Genomic DNA, 19670 nt, shown 5'->3' with positions numbered 1-19670 from the left:
CCACGGTGCCCTGCTTGGGGTGTACACCCGTGTGTGGGCATTAGGGGTCTCTCAAAGACAGAAAACACTTGTCGGTCACAATAATATATTATGACAATGGTTTGATGATTAGCCGATCAAGAAATAAATAGGGAATGATAATAAGAAAAAATGAAGGATTTTATTCCATTTCCATAGTTCGGACTTTGGAGTCATGCGGAAGGGAATTACTTGGGAGTTGAAACGAATAATGAAGGAAAGCTGAACTGAAGAGAGAGATCATAGATGGCCGGATGGCATGCTCTTATAAATTTGACCAAAGTCGGAGGGTATATAAGTAATTGACGAACTCTTATGTCTGCTGCCCCACCCCACCTTATGGACTTCCCACCGTCTTCGACGCCCAAAACGAGTGGTCAACTGGTGGTTGAGTCTTGCTCCCCCGTTCCTCTCCTCTTCTGTCCCACCTTTTCAATTGAAAACGTGTTGGGTTTTCTCTCTCCACACTTGCTCAACAATGTCGCTTTAAAGACAAATTCATTTACTCACACAGGGTGGCCGGAGAGATCTTTTCAAATCTTTAGCAGAGAACAAAGAGAGAGAAAAATCTTACTCTTTCATCGAAATCATGGCGAACATAACCGATGTAGTGGTTTCCCCACTGGTGCAGGAGATGCTAGATAAATTAGCCTCTCCTCTACTACGGGAATTTGGATCGGAATGGGGCATTGGAAGAAATCTTCAGGGACTTTCCGATGCGTTGGAGAGAATCAGTGCAATGCTTGGCTTTGCAGAGGAGGCGCAAAGAAATGATCGGTTGCTGAAGATTGTTTTAAGAAATCTCAGAGCTGCAGTTTATTATGCTGATGATGTGCTAGATGAGCTAAGCTATGAAGTCCTTAAAGCAAGGACCGAAAGATTCCATGGCATACGGGGCAAACAGGTGCGCACTTTTTCCTTATCTTGTTCAAGTATCCAAATTGTTCGTCCTGCTGATGTTAAGGGTTTGATAAATGGAGTCATGGATGAATTGGTTCTCAATGAAAAGAAGCTGGAACTGTACTACTTAAAATCATCACCTGAAACTAAATTGCATCAAATTCGAAGAAGGCCTCAAACTAATTTGTTAAGAGGCGGGAGGCAAATCAGCAGCTCTTTAGTTGATGAATCCTCTTTATTGGGTCGGGCAGATGATCTAGATTGTATAAAAGATTTTCTGTTGTCGGATCAGTGTGATCAAAGAGAGGTTCCTGTTATTACCATTGTTGGCATGGCGGGAATTGGTAAGACCACACTTGCCCAGCTTGCTTACAATGATCCACAAATTAAAGATGATTTTGATGTTAAAATATGGGTTTGTGTTCCTGAAGATTTTGATGTTGGAAGTTTAACTAGTGCAATTCTGGAAATACAGACAAGGAAAGCATGTGATCTCTACGAACTAGAGTCGCTCCAATGTGAACTTCAAGATAGATTAAAAGGGAAGAGATTTTTACTCGTTTTGGATGATGTTTGGAGTGTGAACCGCAACAAATGGGAATCCTTACGAGTTCCATTTAGAGTCTCAAAGATTGGAAGCAGAATTTTGGTAACCAGTCGTAATCAACGAGTTTCAACCATCATGGGGGCCACCAAAACTCTTACTTTGCAAGGTTTATCAGATAAAGATTGCTGGTTGTTATTCAAGAAATGGGCATTTAGTGATGAAAACTACAACAAACATCCAAGCTTGATAGAAATTGGTAAGAAAATTGTTAAGAAGTGTAATGGGTTACCTTTGGCGTTGAAGTCACTAGGAAGCCTTCTACGTAACAAGCTTGATGAATATGAGTGGGAATTCATCCTTAAAAGTGACATTTGGGACTTAGAAGGAGACGATATTTTGCCAGCTCTAAGCTTGAGTTATCATAATTTACCAGCACATTTGAAATTATGCTTTGTATATTGCTCTTTGTTTCCTAAAGGCTATTCGTTCAGAAAGGATGCATTAGTTCTACTTTGGATGGCAGAAGGATTTGTTCCATCTAAACAAGTTGAAAGAATGGAAGACATAGGCAACCAGTACTTTGATGATTTGTTGCAGAGATCTTTCTTTCAAAAGGAAAATACTCCTCAATCACCACGAGAGACATTTGTGATGCATGACCTCATGCATGATTTAGCACAGTCAGTTTCAAGGGAGGTGTTCTGTAGAATAGAGAGTGATAAATCATGTGAAATTGTGGAAATGGCTCGCCACATGTCTTTACTTATTGATGATTTGGATTCAACTAATGAAGAAATATATGGATGTAAAAGGTTATGCACATTTTTATTAAAAATTCCGAACCCTTCTATTGAGTATATTCGTGGACAGATCCCCTTTCATTTACTTGAATACTTTAGATGCTTGCGTGTGCTGGATTTGAGTTTTTGTAATGCTTTGAAGCTACCTGACTCTATAGGCAATTTGAAGCATTTGCGATATCTTGATCTCAGTTGTACTTATATAAAGGAGTTACCTCAATCGGTGTGTAACCTTTTCAATTTGCAAACATTGATTCTTAACAATTGCAGATTTCTTCTTGAGTTGCCAAAGAACTTGGGGAACTTAATCAACCTCCAGCACATCTTGATGAACAATGAAACTAATTTGATTGATATTCCAGTTGGTATTGGAAGATTGTGTTTACTTAAAACATTGCCACGTTTTTGGGTGGGTCAGAAAGATGGTTTTAAGGTTGGTGAACTTAAGGAGCTACGGAATCTTCGAGGGAGACTATATATTTTGGGACTGGAGAATGTACCCAATGTTTTTGAGGCCATGGAAGCCAATTTGAAGAATAAGGAGAAACTTGACGAATTATACTTGCAGTGGGGTGAGGAAACTAGACATCTAGGACATGAGGGAGATGATGCAATTCTTGAAGGCCTGCAACCTCATTCAGCACTGAAGCATCTTCATATCAAAGGTTATGATGGTTTGATATTTCCAAATTGGATGATGGAAATGGGCCGTTACAATAAGCTTGTCACATTGTCTCTATCTTCTTGTAAAAAATGCAAGGTCCTTCCTACTCTTTGGCAACTCCCTTCACTAGAATCCCTTTGTATATACAGAATGAAGGAATTGAATCATTTGAGTGAAGAATTCTATGGGGATGACATGAAAGATGGTGGCAATAAGGGTTTTCAAAAGTTAAAGCACCTAGAGTTGAAAAACATGAGTAATTTAGCAGAATGGTGTGGATCACTAGATGGTGAATTTCCTTGCCTTGAAAAACTTGTGATTAAAGATTGTCCGAAAATAAGGAACCTGCCCCCATTTCTTCCTACTGTCAAAGAGTTAGAAATAAGGCACTGTGATGCTTTAACTTATCTTCCGAGGCTTCCATCCATCCAAGACCTAATATTAGCCAATTGTGATGTGGGAATATTGAATTTTGTGCTTCACTGCAGTTCCCTGACATCTTTGGTAATTTCTGGGTTTCAAAATGCAATAAATTTGCCTCAAGCACTCTTTCGTCCTTTGGCATCGACACTTCAAAGGCTTGAGATTGATAATTTTTCTACGCTCTTGACATTGGAAGATGTTGGGTTACAAGAACTGGTATTTGTCCAGGATTTAGCAATCAGTGGATGTAATAGTCTCACATCTTTGCCCCAGGGACTGCACAAGCTCATCTCTCTTGAACGGCTAAGAATTAGTTGTTGTGAGCAACTTTTATCGTTCCCACTAGTGGACAATGGAGTGAAGCCCTTGGCCATTAAAAGCTTAGAGATACATCTATGTGAGAACTTCAGGTCCCTTCCCAGGGGACTGAAAGACCTATCCTCCCTCCAAGAATTAACAATTTATGATTGTGAAAAGATCACGTTCTTGCCTGATGAGGGGCTTCCCACCAGCCTTCGCCGATTAACTATTACTAGATGCCCTGATCTGAACATTCGTTGCCAAAAAGGAGGAGAAGACTGGCCTAAGATAGCACACATACCTGATGTGAATGTCCGGCGTTGGTAATTAATGACAAACAGAAGTCCAGAACGACCAATGGAGTATGTCCTGGTAAGTACTGAGGCATTTATGTTACTCGGTGAAAATTATTAATAAATCAAGTGTGTCCTGATGCAATTGCAGTGTTCTTTCTTTTTAATCCCTACGAAAGCTATTGGATTGCAGAATATTGACTCAAAATTTCGTCCACTCTGGTTCACATCAATCCCTACTTTCTAAAAAGAGCCTAACAAAATTTTGAAGGTTGCCATCATTCAGATGATCTTTTGATTCCGAACTTTGCCTATTCAAATTATTGCAATTATCTAACCTGTAGAAGCAAAATGAAAAAAGAAAGGCTGTATTAGTTTTCTTTCGATAGTCTAGATTTAGCCGTTGGTTGTGCTTAGATTGTATATGCTGCTCTTTTCTCTTTGTTCTTTCCTGGAATAGCTGTATTGGCCTTACTGGATTTAACCCAAAAAGTAAAATTATTGGTCCTTATTGGAGATGCAATTTACGTAAAATTATTCAAAGTATTAACTCTTTATGTGACATTTAACTTCTTATGAAATACTCTTTGAACTTAATCTGTGCCCTTAGTCTTCCATTATGTTGCATTATAACATTATTACTCCTATTATACCTATACTACTAATGTGAATACAAACCATTTATGTACATTTTGTTTAAACTAATATACACTTAGTTGTTTTAATATGGACTTTTCTACCTTTAATAATCATATAGATTCTTCTTCTTCTCTCTCTCTCTCTCTCTCTCTCTCTCTCTATGTTCCTCTCACCCCCCGGCACCCAAAAAAAATCAGATTCAATCGTCCATCCTTAAGAGCTGTAGGTTGCAGTTTGACAGCCCATTCAAATGATGTATGGATTTAACTGAAAAGAAGGTCCAGCCTCAAAATAAATTCATAAATGGTGAAGAGCATCATGTTTTGTTTCGAATTCTTGACCCGCTCCAACATATTTTGGTGACAACCCGAATGCGAATTTTTTTTTTTCCTGAGATTTGTGATGGTAGCAGAGGAGTTGGGTCGATACGGGGTTGTGGGGGCATAGCCCCGGGTATGGCACGACCCGACCCGACCGACCGTGACCTAATGGATTGACCCAACTTGGACGAGTATATATGTACTATTTTCTTGTTGAGCAAGTAGTGTAAAATTTGGGGGTTTTCGTGTTAGGGTTTCTAGGCGATTTTTCTTGCCGTGAATTTGGGTGTTCTTAAGAGAACTCCATTGTAAGTTTTCTTCCAACATATTGAATCATCTTTTTCTTTGCCCAAGGACGCAGCACATCGCATCGGTGTGTGAACCTTGTTAAATCTTTGTGTTGTGTGAATCTGTGTTTGTTTTCTTCGTATTTGTTGGTGTTTGTTCTGACACAAAGGTTCTTATATATTTTGCCACCTCTTTCTCAATCAGCTGATTATAAATATGATTTTTTTTGTTTTTTTTCATTGAGAGATTGCTTATGCTTCTCCTTGTAGCATATCCTCAATTTTTTTTTCACTATTTAGTTAATAACTAAAAGAATTTGATGTTCAAAATAGTTTACTTTTTGCTATGTATGGTAGCTTTGATGGTGACTCCGTGGAGTGTCTGGTTTAATGAGCAAGAGCAGGTTCAAGGGGACTTCTGTCATCATGTCAAGCTTAGAGGCAAGGCCGGGGCAGGTAATTTTCCCTTATTCCTTTCAAGGTTACTTTGGTAATTGAATCTGATTGGGAATTCTTTGAAATCCGATCTTTCACATTCTTGGGAAGGTAAAAATTGAAAAAAAAAAATAAATAAGGAAGAGAAATGGGGGGTGGGGGGGAATGAAGGGAAATGAAGGGGTAAAAAGAGAGAACTTGTTTTGCGTTTTGTAAAATCCCTACATTGAAGAAGGGAGAGAACTACTTGAGTAGTCTGTAAGGGATCAGTGTACTGGATTTATTGGGTTATCTATTGGATCTGTCTTGCGGCTACAATATTTTTTAGGAAAATTATCTTGTATCACCCATGTTTTTAAAATTTATCTGAGAAACCACCCTAAAAAATAAAAAATGGCATGTATACATCCTTTTTTTAAAAAATAATTACTCTTAAATCCATTCCGTTAGCTCACAAGCATCAAGTGATGATGTGTCATTGTTGGTATATTTTAAATGACAAGTTTACCCTTGTTTACCTCCATCAACGACAATTCTACCTGGTTCCGGCATGCTGATTCCAGCGACGGAGATGGAGGAACTGATGGCGGAGCCTTAAGATTCTGGCAGTACTCCCTAATGTCTGTCCCAACCTCTGTCCTCCTTTGCTCGGCAAACATCTCCGAACCTTCGTTGTCCTCTCCTTGCTTAACCTATATGTTCTCTTCAGAGAAATTAAGCCTTCAGAAACCCATTTGAAAGTAGCCTGAATGGAGAGCAACCTGAACCGCTGACGACATTTAATGCACACCTCTGGCTTCATGATGTGCTCGTCGTGTCTCCTGATTCACAAAAAATATTCTCACGTTCCTCTACTGGAATACAAAGGTTGTAGCAGAGTCCATCAGAAGACCCTAAACAAGTGGCAAATCCTTATCAGGAGGTTAGCTAGAAAATGGAATGATGGGTACAGTCCCAAGCTATTAACGTTTAATTACGATGCCGATAGTTATGCCCGGAACTTCGATGAGGGTTTAAGTTGTGAAGAACTAGAACCCACAACCAGGTAGCATTTTCAGAACTGTTAGATTTTGATTCTCTCTTTATTAATGTTTAATCTCATCATGATTTTGTGTTTGTGATCTGTTGGGTTGCAGCTGGATGGGGCTTTTCAGGTGGAAAATCACAAATTTTCTCATGAACCAATTTGAAGATCATAAAATGCTCTCAAGGTGAGGCACTTTGCAGCTTTGCCAATTGCGATTTGGTTCTAATGCTCATTGGGAATGCCTTACCATGATTTGAATTCTGAACAGGTTCGTCAGCAAATCCTTCCTGCTTACTTCTGACACGACGTTGAAAATCCGTGTCAAGTTCCTTCGGTGCTTCCCTTTACCCTCCGCCGCTGGCCCGCTGCTATCCCCTGTAATGCAGGTTCGGGAGACCAGCAGACGGATGCAGCCGATCTGTGTTCGAGTTTGGCAGAGATTGAAGTCAGTGAGGATGATGTGGCCAGATTGTTGAATGAAAACGTTTTCAGCCGGATAGCTGCTGCATTCTGATTGTAGGGTTTAAACAGAGTAAAAGAGGTGAAAATGATGAAAAGTGGTTTTTTTTTTTCATATTTGGTTTTAGGGTCAAAAAATTAATTTCAATTTCTAAACTAACGGTGTTAGACTTTAGGGGTACGTTTGCCATTTTTGATTTTTTAGGGTGATTTCTCAGATAAATTTTAAAAATAGGGGTGGTACAAGTTAATTTTCCTATTTCTTATGTGCACCAATAAGTTGGCATTTCCTGACCCTTTTGCATGTTTTCATGGATTTGGGAAAATCTTTTTGTGGAGAACCTTTTTCCTATTTAAAAAGCTAAATTTATGTTTTGTGGGCATCACTACTTGTTTATTGAGGCCATTTGGTCTGTCTGTAGTGGTTTAGGCATCCATCTTCAAAGAAGCATAGAGCATGTTTTACTCTTTCGTTGTTTCCTTGGGAGATATTGACATATTAACTTGAGAAGAAATCCTATTTGCTATTAAACAGTCTAAACCAACCCAGATATTTATAAGAAGAAAATGATGATGAGGGTCCAGTCAGGGAAAGCCCACTTCTCTAGTGGTTGTAGTACTTCCACTTGTTGGAGTCTACAGATTCAAGCTCAAGATGCAAGTTACAGCACAAATAATTTCATGGCCATTGGCCACCCATGTTGATACCTGGGAGGTAGCTTGTACAAAGTAGGAGAAGAAAGCTATGAACAACTGGCGTTTAGGTCCTTACCAAGACCTGTCTGTTGTTGTGAGTAAATTAGTATGTGACACAGTACATGGTGGGGTTACTTCTTTGCTGTTTAACTAATTGTGCTTTTTATTAAAAAAAAAAAAGAAGAATTGATTCAAGGTTAATCGAAATGGACTTGAAAACTAAAGGTTCAGTTCATCTATGTATTGAGTATTTTCATGTTCATTCTAATCATAATTATTAGTTTTCTGGTTACAATGAATGAAATACTGCTTCTATCATTAGTAACTTCTGGGAAAATAAATTTGCAGCTTTGGCAGTAGAATGCTGATTACCTAATCTATTTTTTCTGCTTGGCTGTTCAAAATCTCCACACTAGTGTGCTAATGATATCTGAATCCATGTACAGGTGGTACAAGGGAGAGAGAACCTTCTAGTGAACCTGAGGTTAATAGGTTTGGGTGCAGTATGAGCCTCTCTTCATGGTTGAACTGTTTTCCTATAGGTGGCATTATTCATAAGCAAACATCTTGGCCAAGAGACAATTCCCAAAAACCTTATTGTGCTGATGGTGGAAGCTTTCCTGGCTGGGCTTAAGCTGTGGGTATCCAACTGCACAGCCTGCCCAATGATGTATCAGTGGCATGGGACAAGGTAATTGGAATCCTTCAAGTTCTACTCCACTTTGCCTTCTCTGGGGAAGATGCCAAGGATGTCAGAGTGCCTTTAAGGCATATGATGAGAAACAGGTTCCCACGCAGCGGCAATCACTGATTGAGTGAACTGAATACAAGGACAAATTGTTGCAATTGTCACATGGTGCCACTTGCATAGCCATCACTCTATGCAAACTAGCATGACTAAGCACCTCGAACAGTTCAATTTATATCTGTAACATAGAGTGGATGAAGAAACTGGGTGATCTTGACAGGGAAACCCTGTTGATTGGCAGCAGCTTTGAAAATCATAATGCAGGGGACTGGTGGTGTTTTTGCACCATTGCTTATCCTGTAGGTTTCTAATTATGGAAAACATTGCCAAAGGGTCATAAAGAGCATTAAATGAGTGTCACAGGATAATAAATCTTTTAAATTAATTAAATAGGTCATTAGAGGTGTGCCATTTGATAGAGGTATCTTTTTATCTAGCTTTATGCTGTGAAAGCATATCCAGGGTATGTTAAGGTTATATAAACTGCTACAAGTTGAACAGGTATGCCAGGGGAGATCGCTTAATGATGGAGTTCTCCTGCTCCAAGACAAATGCATTTTGAATTGATTTCTTTGAATTTGAAATTCCATTAGGACTTAATTTTGAAACTCTGGCGATATTTGTTTCCTGAGTTTTACTCCAACCATGAAGGTGTATGTGTCTACCATCATTACAATGTCCCTGAACACCTGATATATCGTCAAGGTCTTGGCCCATTCAGGGTTAGCTAACGAAGCTTGGAAGGCTACTGCTAAATGCAGTTTCATCTAGCATGGATTATGGTGCATAAATTTTAGTGTTTGAGTGTGAGTTATCTAGCTAAAACTTCCCATTCCAATTCCTACTACACAAATGACTGGCTGTTTTTTCTTGCAGGTTTTCTCAGGTGACTTTGTGATGCAGTTATAAAAGCAGGGAAAGTGTGGGAGAGCAGATTGGTGAGAAAGGTTGGGGCTTGTGGATGAAATGAGAATGCACATCCATTTCCCTCACTCTATTTAATGGGAGGAGAGAGCATTTACAATTTACGAAGAGAGAGCCGGGGAATTTGCTGGTCATGTCTGTGGAGCTGGCCATGCCTAATCCCTCTTTGAAGGGCTTGCTGGAACAGGTTGCCTCTGGTTTAATATGGTCTCAGTGGAAAGCTCCAAGTTTCCTGGCTTTGACCTTTAATAAGGGGACAGAGGGAGGAGATTTTCAGATAAATGCTTGTTAAACTAAGAAGGTCTGCATCTGGGAATTTATGGCAGCCTATCTCATTTTCAACTTTGAGGACTAATAGGATTTCAATCCTCATCAACTAACTATAGTTAGAACCGTAACTGCTTATTCTAATCTGCCAAGGGTTTCAACTTTCAATTCCAACTGCTCAAGTAGATCCAGAAAGGAATGTGAGCAACAGCAGTTACAATTGGTGCACTAACAACTTGATTTTTTTGTGTAAAATTACTGATTTGATCTCTTTTGCTGGGTTACTCTGCCAGTGTCTATGTGCTGCTGGTCCCAAGCCTCTGGATGGAGGAGGGTTGGTGCATCAGGTTGACAACCAGCATTGTAAAAACTTAGCTAAACCTTCTAGCAATGCTTATTTGGGTGGAGTTCAGTTGCATCTCTTTGGCAGGTAATTTTTATGTCAAAACACTAATCACAGGGTTAGACAGCACAAAGCTTTCAAGCTTCAGCGTGGCAGAGGAACGGTGTTGGCATCACGTAACCCACTTTAGGCTGAGCTGGGTTGAGCTGCAATGGCGAATAGGTTCCTATTGAAAGTTGACTTTCTTAGGTAACCTTTCCAGTTTTGGGTTTTCCATCTCACTAGTCATGATCATGGGATTCTGTTTTACTCAAATCACTCCCACTTTAGAACCTACTTGTTCAATAACTCGCTGAGTGAGGACCATGGTATCTGTTTCTCATGGTGGATGAGGTCACTGATGGCAGGTTTTGCATATCACATGCTTGAGCGACTTTCGCCTGATCCTGATTCTCGAATGCAGACGAACTTGGCCTACACTGGTAGGTCCGACCTGAACCTAAGTGTCAAAACCCAAGACTGGCCTGATTGATTACTAAATGAATGGAGCTCGAGTACTCATCAATTAATAATCGAGCGCTCCTGATACGAGGTAGTGACTCGACAGTCGCCCAGATACTGTGATCACCACTAATAATCAATCTTTTATAGTCCAATTAGTCAGTTACAACCTGTTTAAGGATCATTCATAGCCTGATTAGTAATTGAGCCCAATTATGGATCAGATTAACTAAATAGAAACATGTCTATGCTCAAGCTATGAGGCCCGATTATCTTAAATTGATGGCCCGATTATCCTAAATTGATGGCCACCGATTAAGCCAGATTAGATTAGAACTGAGTTCAAGTGTGCAATACCCCAAGGTTCCGCCGGTGTTGGGGCTACGAGCACTGAGAACTTTTAAGAGCCTCATTTCTGTCAGCGGTTGATCTTTTATAAAGACAATTGTAATCGTTCATTATTTTACGCAGAATTAACTTATTACCGGCGGTTACGGTCATGAAGGGAAGGTCTCAGTGATCTCTACAACTCCAATGCCTAAAATAAATGGGGAAAATTACATGATTACCCACTTTTGGGTTTCCCTTTACAAAATTACCCACAAAACGTTTTGGTCAACAAAAATATCCAAAATTAGGTTTGGATTTACAAAACTACCCAAAATAGTGATTCTCCTTCCTCTACCTATTTGTTTTGTCATTTTAACCCCTGGCTTAGGTTGTAGCACGGCCTGATGGAGGCCGAGGTGGCAGCCCGGCCTGATCGAAGCCGAGGTGATAGCGAGGCCTGATAGAGGCCGAGGGTGTAGCCCGCGCTCCACCTCTGCCTCCGTAAAGCCGTGCTGAACCTAGGCCTCCATCAGTCCGTGCTCCACCTCGGCCTCCATCAGGCCGTGCTTGCACCTCGGCCTCCATCAGGCCGCGCTCCCATCTGCCTTCGTAAAGCCGTGATAAACCTCGCCACCGTAATGCCGTGCTCCACCTCGGCATCCATTAGGCCGCGCTATCACCTCGGCTTCCATTAGGCCGGACTGCTACCTCGGCCTTCATCAGACCATGCTACAACCTTGGACAGGGGTAAAAATGACAAAACAAATAGGCAGAGGAAGGAGAATCACTGTTTTGGGTAGTTTTGTAAACCCAAACCTAATTTTGGGTATTTTTGTTGACCAAAATTTTTTGTGAGTAATTTTGTAAAGGGAAACCCAAAAGTGGGTAATCATGTAATTCTCCCAAATAAATGTCCTATGAAGCTGGTGATCTCTTTCCCTTCTACGCCTCTCCATCCCCTGCCCCGTCTGCCCTCTCCTCTCCTCCATATGCCCTAGTGTGTCAAACCCTAAATTGAATCGGTCAAATTGGACGAACACAGATTATAGTCCAGACAAAACCGAATCAAGCCTTGCCTTACTGGTTCGACTTCGGTTTGGAGTATACCAACCCCAAAACAAAACCGACCAACGAACGTTCTGGTTCTGGATCTTATCCAGCAAAACCTTTCAGCTATCTACAAAGCGACAAACGAGCGCTCCTATAGTCTCCAGCCCGACCTAACACGGTTTGAGCGTCCCTCTCTCTCTCTTTCAAAGCAGTGATTCAAATATTCAATCGAAGACGTAACCTCTTGACTTTTTTTGGGCTCAACAATGTCGCTTTCAATTCCTCACAGAGAATAGCCGGAGATGTCAATTTTTTTTTTCTTCAATTCCTCACATAAGGAGGCCGGATATATCTTTTTAAATCTTCATCAGAGTTGGTTTGTTTTGTTTCCATAAAAATCATGGCGAACACAACTGATGTAGTGGTTTCCCCACTGGTGCAGGAGATGCTACATAAATTAGCTTCCCCTCTGCTACGTGAATTTGGATCGGAATGGGGCGTTGGAAAATACCTGAAGGAACTTTTAGATACACTGGAGAGAATCTTTGCTATGCTTGGCTTTGCAGAGGAGGCGCAAGGAAATCATCAGTTGCTGAAGATTGTCTTAAGAAATCTCAGAGCTGCGATTTATTACATTGATGATGTGCTAGACGAGCTAAGTTATGAAGTTCTTAAAACAAGGACTGAAAGATTCCATGGCATAAGGGGCAAGCAGGTGCGCACTTTTTACTTATATTCTTCATGTACCCAAATTGTTCGTCCTGCTGATGTTAAGGATTTGATAAATGGAATCATGGATGAACTGGTTCTCAATGAAAAGAAGCTGGAACTATACTACTTGAATGCATTACGTGAAACTAAATTGCATCAAATGACAAGAAAGCCTCAAACTAATCTATTAAGGCAAATCAGTAGCTCTTTGGTTGACGAATCCTCTGTACTGGGTCGGGCAGATGATCTAGGTTGTATAAAAGATTTTCTGTTGTCGGGTCAATATGATCAAAGAGAGGTTCCTGTTACTTGCATTGTTGGCATGGCAGGAATGGGTAAGACCACACTTGCCCAGCTTGCTTACAATGATCCACAACTTAAAGAACATTTCGATGTTAAATTATGGGTCTGTGTTCCTGAAGATTTTGATGTTGGTAGGTTAACTAGTGCAATTCTAGAAATACAGACGAGGAAAGCATGTGATCTCAATGAATTGGAGTCACTCCAATGTGAACTTCAAGATAGACTAGATGGGAAAAGATTTTTACTCGTTTTGGATGATGTTTGGAGTGTGAACCGCAGCAAATGGGAATCCTTACGAGTTCCATTTAGAGTCTCAAAGATGGGAAGCAGAATTTTGGTAACCAGTCGGAGCCAAAGGGTTTCAACCATCATGGGGGCTGCCAAAACTCTTACCTTGCAAAGTTTATCAGATGAAGATTGCTGGTTGTTATTCAAGAAATGGGCATTTAGTGATGAAAACTGCAACACACATCTAAACTTGATAGAAATTGGTGAGAAAATTATTAAGAAATGTAATGGGTTGCCTTTGGCATTGAAGTCATTAGGAGGCCTTTTGCGTGACAAGATCGATGAAAAGGAGTGGGAGTTCATCCTTAAAAGTGACTTATGGGACTTGGAAGGAGATGATATTTTGCCAGCTCTAAGATTGAGTTATCATAACCTCCCAGCACATTTGAAACTATGCTTTGTATATTGCTCTTTGTTTCCAAAAGGCTATTCGTTTAGAAAGGATGAATTAGTTCTACTTTGGATGGCAGAAGGATTTGTTCCATCTAAACAAGTAGAAAGAATGGAAGGCATAGGCAACCAGTACTTCGATGATTTGTTACAAAGATCTTTCTTTCAAAAGGAAAATACTCCTCAATCGGTCCGAGAGACATTTGTGATGCATGACCTCATGCATGATTTAGCACAATCAGTTTCAAGGGAGGTGTTCTGTAGAATAGAGAGTGATAAATCATGTGAAATTATGGAAATGGCTCGCCACATGTCGTTACTTATTGATGATTTGGATTCAACTAGTGAAGAGATCTATGGATGTAAGAGGTTATGCACATTTTTACTAAAAATTCTGAACCCTTCTGTTGAGTGTATTCGTGGACAGATCCCCTTTGATTTATTTGAACACTTTAGATTCTTGCGTGTGCTGGATTTGAGTTTTTGTAATACCCTGAAGCTACCTGAATCTATAGGCATGCTGAAGCATTTGCGATATCTTGATCTCAGTTGCACTTATATTAAGGAGTTACCTGATTCAGTGTGTAACCTTTTCAATTTGCAAACATTGATTCTTAACAATTGCAGATTTCTTCTTCGGTTGCCAAAGAACTTGGGAAACCTAATCAGCCTCCAGCACATCTTGATGAACGTTGAAACGAATGTGATTGACATTCCAGTCGGTATTGGAAGACTATGTTCACTTAAAACATTGCCGCGTTTATGGGTGGGTCAGAAGGATGGTTTTAAGATCGGTGAGCTTAAGGAGTTACGGAACCTTCAAGGAAGGCTTCATATTTTGGGACTGGAGAATGTACCCAATGTTTTTGAGGCCACGAAAGCCAATATGAAGAATAAGGAGAAGCTTGACGAAATATACTTGCAATGGGGTGAGGGAACTAGAGATTTGAGAAATGAGAGAGATGTTGTAATTCTTGAAGGCCTAGAACCTCATACAGCACTAAAGCATCTTCAGATCGAAGGTTATGATGATTTGATATTTCCGAATTGGATGATGGAAATGGGTGTTTACAATAAGCTTGTTGCACTGTCTCTATCTTCTTGTAAGATATGCAAGGTCCTTCCAACTCTTTGGCAACTCCCATCACTAGAATCCCTTCGTATCAGTAGAATGAATGAATTGAGTTGTCTAAGTCATGAGTTCTATGGAGACGACGTGAAAGATGGTGGTAAGAAGGGATTTCAAAAGTTGAAGCACCTAGAGTTGAAAAACATGAGTAATTTAGGAGAATGGTGTGGATCACTTGAAGGTGAATTCCCTTGCCTTGAAAAACTTGTGATTAAAGAATGTCCAAAAATAAGGAAACTGCCCCCATTCCTTCCTACTCTCAAAGAGTTAGAAATAAAGCACTGTGATGCTTTAACTTCTCTTCCGAGGCTTCCATTTATCCAAGACCTAATATTAGCAAATTGTGATGAGAGGATATTGAATTGTTTGCAACACTGCAGCTCCCTGACTTCTTTGCTTATTTCTGAGTTTCAAAATGCAATTAATTTGCCTCAAGCAATGTTCCATCCTCTAGCATCGACACTTCAGAGGCTTGAGATTGATAATTTTTCTAAGCTCTTGACATTGGAAGATGCTGGGTTAGAAGAACTGGTATCTGTCCGGGATTTAATAATCAGTGGATGTAATGGTCTCACATCCTTGCCGAAGGGACTGCACAGGCTCATCTCTCTTGAACGGCTAAGAATTAGTTGTTGTAATAGTCTCACATCCTTGGCCATTAAAAGCTTAACGATACATCTATGTGAGAACTTCAGGTTCCTTCCCAGGGGACTGAAAGACCTATACAACCTCCAAGAATTAGCAATCGATGATTGTGGGAATATCAAGTTCTTGCCAGACATGGGGCTTCCCACCAGCCTTCGTCGTTTAACGATTACTAGATGCCCTGATCTGAGTATTCGGTGCCAAAAAGGTCGGGAAGACTGGCCTAAAATAGCTCACGTACTTGACGTAAACATCCAGCATTAATAATCAGCATAAAACAGAAATCGAGAACAACTGATGGAGTATGTCCTGGTAAGTACTAAGGCACTTATGTTACTTGGTGACAACATTAATAAATCAAGTGTATCCGGATGCAATTGCAGTGTTCTTTCTTTTCTAATCCCCTTAGCAAGCCATTGGATTGCCGAATTAACTCAAAATTTTATCCACTTAGTGGTTCACAGCAGTTCCTTACTTTCTAAAAACGTCCTAACACATGCTTTTGAAGGTTTCCACCATTAAGATGGTCTTTTGATGCTGAACTTTGCCAAGTCAAATTATGAAGCAAAATGAAAAAGAAAGACTGCATTATTATTCTTCTATTATCCTGATATCCTTGGCTTTCGATAGTCTAGATTTAGCCTTGGTAATTCTTAGACTATTTGAGCTCCTTTCTCTTTGTTCATTCTTAGAATAGCATGTATAGGTCCTATTGGAGATGTAATCTACTCTGACATTGTTCAAAGTATCAATTTTATATGAATGGACATAGATAATCTTAACATCTATTGTATTGAATAGAGTGTCCTTCATCATAATGCTGACAGTATTCACTTTTGATTAAAGTCCCCTTAGTCTTCTATATGTAGCATTATAATATTATTACTCTATTTTATACTTATACTACTAATATGAATACAAACTCCTTATAATACATTTTCCAAACTAACAACAACTCAGCCTTATCCCAACTAAATGGGGTTTTCAAAATAATATACATTTAATTTTTATTATATGTAATTTTACACCCTTAAACATAAGAGTTCAACCATCCAGCCTCAAGAGATGCAGATTGCTGTTTGACAGCCCATTCATTTAACTGAAAAGTAGGTCCAGCCTCAAAATTAATTCATAATTGGAGAAGTTAATCTGACCGGACAATGCACCAAATCTAGATTTTCATTATATAGGCCCAAAGGTTCCTTGTATATTTCACCACCTCTATTCTCATTCAACTGATCATCAATATGATTTTTCTTCATCAAGAGATTTCTTATGCTTCACCTCATAGAAAATCCTCAATCTTGTTTACTCTTTTTTCTGAACAACTAGAAGAATTTGCTGTTCTCAATATTTTCCTTTTTGCCATGTATGGTAGCTTTGATGGTGATTCCATGGATGGGGCTGGTTTGTTGTTCAATAGTAGGTTCAAGGAAACTTCTGTTATCATGTCAAGCTTAGAAGCAAGGCTGGGGGCAGGTGATTTTCGCTTATCCTTTCAAGTTTAGATAATTATCTGATATGGAATTCTTTGACATCTGTATCTTTCACATTCTTGGGATGGTAAGAAAAAAAAGGGGGGGGGGGGGAAGGGAAATGAGAGGAGTAAGGAGAGGACTTGTACTGTATTGCGTAAGATCTCTACATAGAAGGAGAGAAGAAAGCTATGAGCAACTGGTGTTTAGGTCCTTGCCGAGACCTGCCAGTTGTTGGTAGGTGGTGGGGTTATTACTTTACAGGTTAACTAATTGTGCATTTTATTAGAAAAAAGGTTTGATTTAAGCTTAATCTAAATGGACCTGAAAACTAAAGGTTCAGTTCATCTATGTGTTAAGTAAATTTTATGTTCAATTCTGATCATAATTGTTAGTTTCCTATTTACAATGAAAGAAGTATTGCTTCTGTCATTAGCTACCTTTTGGAAAATTCTTTTCAGCCTTGACAATGAAATGTCGATTTGCTAATCTAATTTGCTTGCTTGCCTGTTCAAAAATATCCATATTTGTGTCCTAATGATATTGGAACCCATGTTCAGGTGGCATAAAGGAGTCTTTCTAGTGAACCTGAGGTTGATGGGTTTGGATGCACTTTGAGCCTCTCTCCATGGTTGAACTGAGTTTCTATGGGTGGCGTTGATCACAAATAAGCATCTTAGCCAAGAGACACTTCCCAAGGACCTTTCCCAAGGACCTTCTAGAATGATGATGGAAGCTTTCCTGGCAGGGCTTAGGGTGTGGATGTCCAGCCCACCAATGTATCGGTGGCATGGGAGAAGGCAGCTGGGTTCCTGCCCATGGTCTTGCTGGAATCCTTCAAATTCTACTCCACTTCCAATTCTCTAGGGAAGATTATGAGGATGTCAGGGCGCCTGTTAGGCATAGGATGAGGAACAGGTTCCCACACAGCGGCAATTACCGATTGAGTGAAGGGAATCCAAGGGACAAATTGATGCAATGGTCACATGGTGCCATTTGCACAGCCATCAATCTATGCAAAGCAGCATGGGTTAGCACCTCAAACAGTGCAATTTATATCTGTAAAATAAATTAGGTGAAGAAACTAGGTGATATAGATAGAGAAACCATTTTGATTGGCAGCAATTTAAGAGTCATATTGCAGGAGCCCTGGTGTTGTGTTTGCATAATTTCTTATCCTGTAGGTGTTAACTATGGACAATATTGCTCAAGTGTCATAAAGCATCAAGTGAGTGTCTGTCATAGGATCATATAATATGTTAAATTAACTAAAAGAGGTCATTAACAATGAACCTTTTTATTTAGCTTTATGCAGTGAAAGCATATCTAAGGAGTGGTAAGGTTATATAAACTGCTACAATTTGAACAGGTCAGCCAGGGGGGACCGTTCATCGACTCCAACCTGGGAGATCTCATGCACTAAGACAAATTGCACTTTGAATTGATCTCTGTGAATTTGAAATTCCATTTGGACTTTACATTTGGAACTCTGGCCATGTTTGTTTCCTGAATTTTTTCTACAACCATGAAAGTGTATGCATCTTCCATCATTACAATGTCCCTGTAAACCCGATAAGCATAATGGTCTTGGTCCTTTAGGGGTAGGTAACCAGGCTTGGAAGGCTATTGTAGATGAAAATTCATCTAGCATGTATTGTGGTGCATGAATTTTAGTGTTTTTGAGTGTGAGTTGACTAACTAAATTGTCCCATTCCAGTTCCTACAACGCAATTGGCTGACTTCTTTTTCTTGCATTCTGAAGGTTTTACTACCTGGTGACACATTTATTGTGATGCTGTATAGAAGCAGGGGAAGTGTGGAAGAGCATATTGCTCATAAAGGTTTGGGCTTGCAGATGAAGTAAGAATACACAGCTCTCTCTCTCTCTCTCTCTCTCTGTGGAGCTGAGCATGCCTATTCCCTCTTTGAAGGGCTTGCTGGAGCAGCTTCCCTCTAGTTTAATGTGGTCTTGGATTCTCAGTGGAAAGCTCCAGGTTTCCTGGGTTTGAACTTCAATAAGGGCACAGAGGGAGGAGAGCTTTCAGTTAAATACTTGTAAAATAAGATGATCCACATCTGCAAAGTTCTGGCATCCTATATCATATTCAACTTTGAGGACTAATCGGGGTTCAATCCTCAACCAACTATAGTTGGAAGCTTACCTGCTTATTGAGCATAACCATTCTCATCTGCCCAGAGTTTCAACTTTCAAGTCCAAATACTCAACTGGATCCAGAAGGGAATGTGAGCAACAGCAGTTACAGTTGGTGCACTAACAATTTGGTGTCAAGGTGGAGAATTCCAAATGTAGAGCAGGTGAGCTATCAGTTAAAGGTTTTGATGGCCAAAAAGAAATATTGGCTTTATAAGATCTATGGTTTTGTATTTCTTGTGTGTATGCAACATGGGCCGCTAAGATATATGCACAGCTTAGACAAAAGGGCTATAAACAATAGGTTCTACATTAACTCCGTTAACCCTGACATAATGTTGTGTCTTATCTTCTTTAATTAATTAAAGAAGTATATGGGGCTTTCTATTTTTTTCATTTCAGAATAGACTCTAAACCTAGAATCTATTATTGGAATGCATATCAAACACAACCTTAATTGAAATCCTTCAGATCTCTTTTCAGGTTTGATTCTTTTGCTAATATTTTACGTTACTTTTTTTTTTTTTCTGAAGCCCCACAAGCTACTAACTGAAGAGACCCAAAAGCCTATCTCGAAACTTGTGAGTGGTGCTGTTAAGCCCATGA

General features: G+C 39.8%; 2 protein-coding genes across 9 annotated transcripts; both read left to right on the top strand.

Annotated features, from left to right (window-relative positions):
- Positions 1-388: 388 nt before the first annotated feature.
- Positions 389-10165, top strand: LOC122072115 (putative disease resistance protein RGA1). Of its 6 annotated transcripts, XM_042636672.1 has the most exons (8): positions 389-922; positions 1394-4024; positions 5549-5647; positions 6190-6671; positions 6763-6837; positions 6922-7194; positions 8255-8499; positions 9433-10165. In XM_042636672.1, exons 1-2 carry the CDS (start codon positions 608-610, stop codon positions 3977-3979), a joined length of 2901 nt encoding a protein of 966 aa, XP_042492606.1. In that variant the 5' UTR covers positions 389-607; the 3' UTR covers positions 3980-4024; positions 5549-5647; positions 6190-6671; positions 6763-6837; positions 6922-7194; positions 8255-8499; positions 9433-10165. The 6 variants fall into 6 exon arrangements, with proteins under 6 accessions (XP_042492606.1, XP_042492603.1, XP_042492601.1 ...); XM_042636669.1 differs by having other exon boundaries at positions 389-4024; positions 5596-5647; XM_042636667.1 differs by having other exon boundaries at positions 389-4024.
- Positions 10166-11899: 1734 nt separating this feature from the next.
- LOC122090926 (putative disease resistance RPP13-like protein 1) lies at positions 11900-18367 on the top strand. 3 transcript variants are annotated; one of them, XR_006143770.1, is made up of 3 exons: positions 11900-12686; positions 16816-16916; positions 17473-18367. XR_006143770.1 is itself a non-coding variant. In XM_042660695.1 (2 exons), exon 1 carries the CDS (start codon positions 12765-12767, stop codon positions 15699-15701), a length of 2937 nt encoding a protein of 978 aa, XP_042516629.1. In that variant the 5' UTR covers positions 12697-12764; the 3' UTR covers positions 15702-15749; positions 17473-18367. The 3 variants fall into 3 exon arrangements, 1 of the variants encoding a protein (XP_042516629.1); XR_006143769.1 differs by lacking the exon at positions 11900-12686 and adding an exon at positions 12697-15749; XM_042660695.1 differs by lacking the exons at positions 11900-12686; positions 16816-16916 and adding an exon at positions 12697-15749.
- Positions 18368-19670: the final 1303 nt, after the last annotated feature.

Source organism: Macadamia integrifolia, chromosome 2 (genome assembly GCF_013358625.1).
Source record: "Macadamia integrifolia cultivar HAES 741 chromosome 2, SCU_Mint_v3, whole genome shotgun sequence".
NCBI classification, from domain to species: domain Eukaryota; kingdom Viridiplantae; phylum Streptophyta; class Magnoliopsida; order Proteales; family Proteaceae; genus Macadamia; species Macadamia integrifolia.
This window is presented reverse-complemented; position numbering and strand designations above follow the sequence as displayed.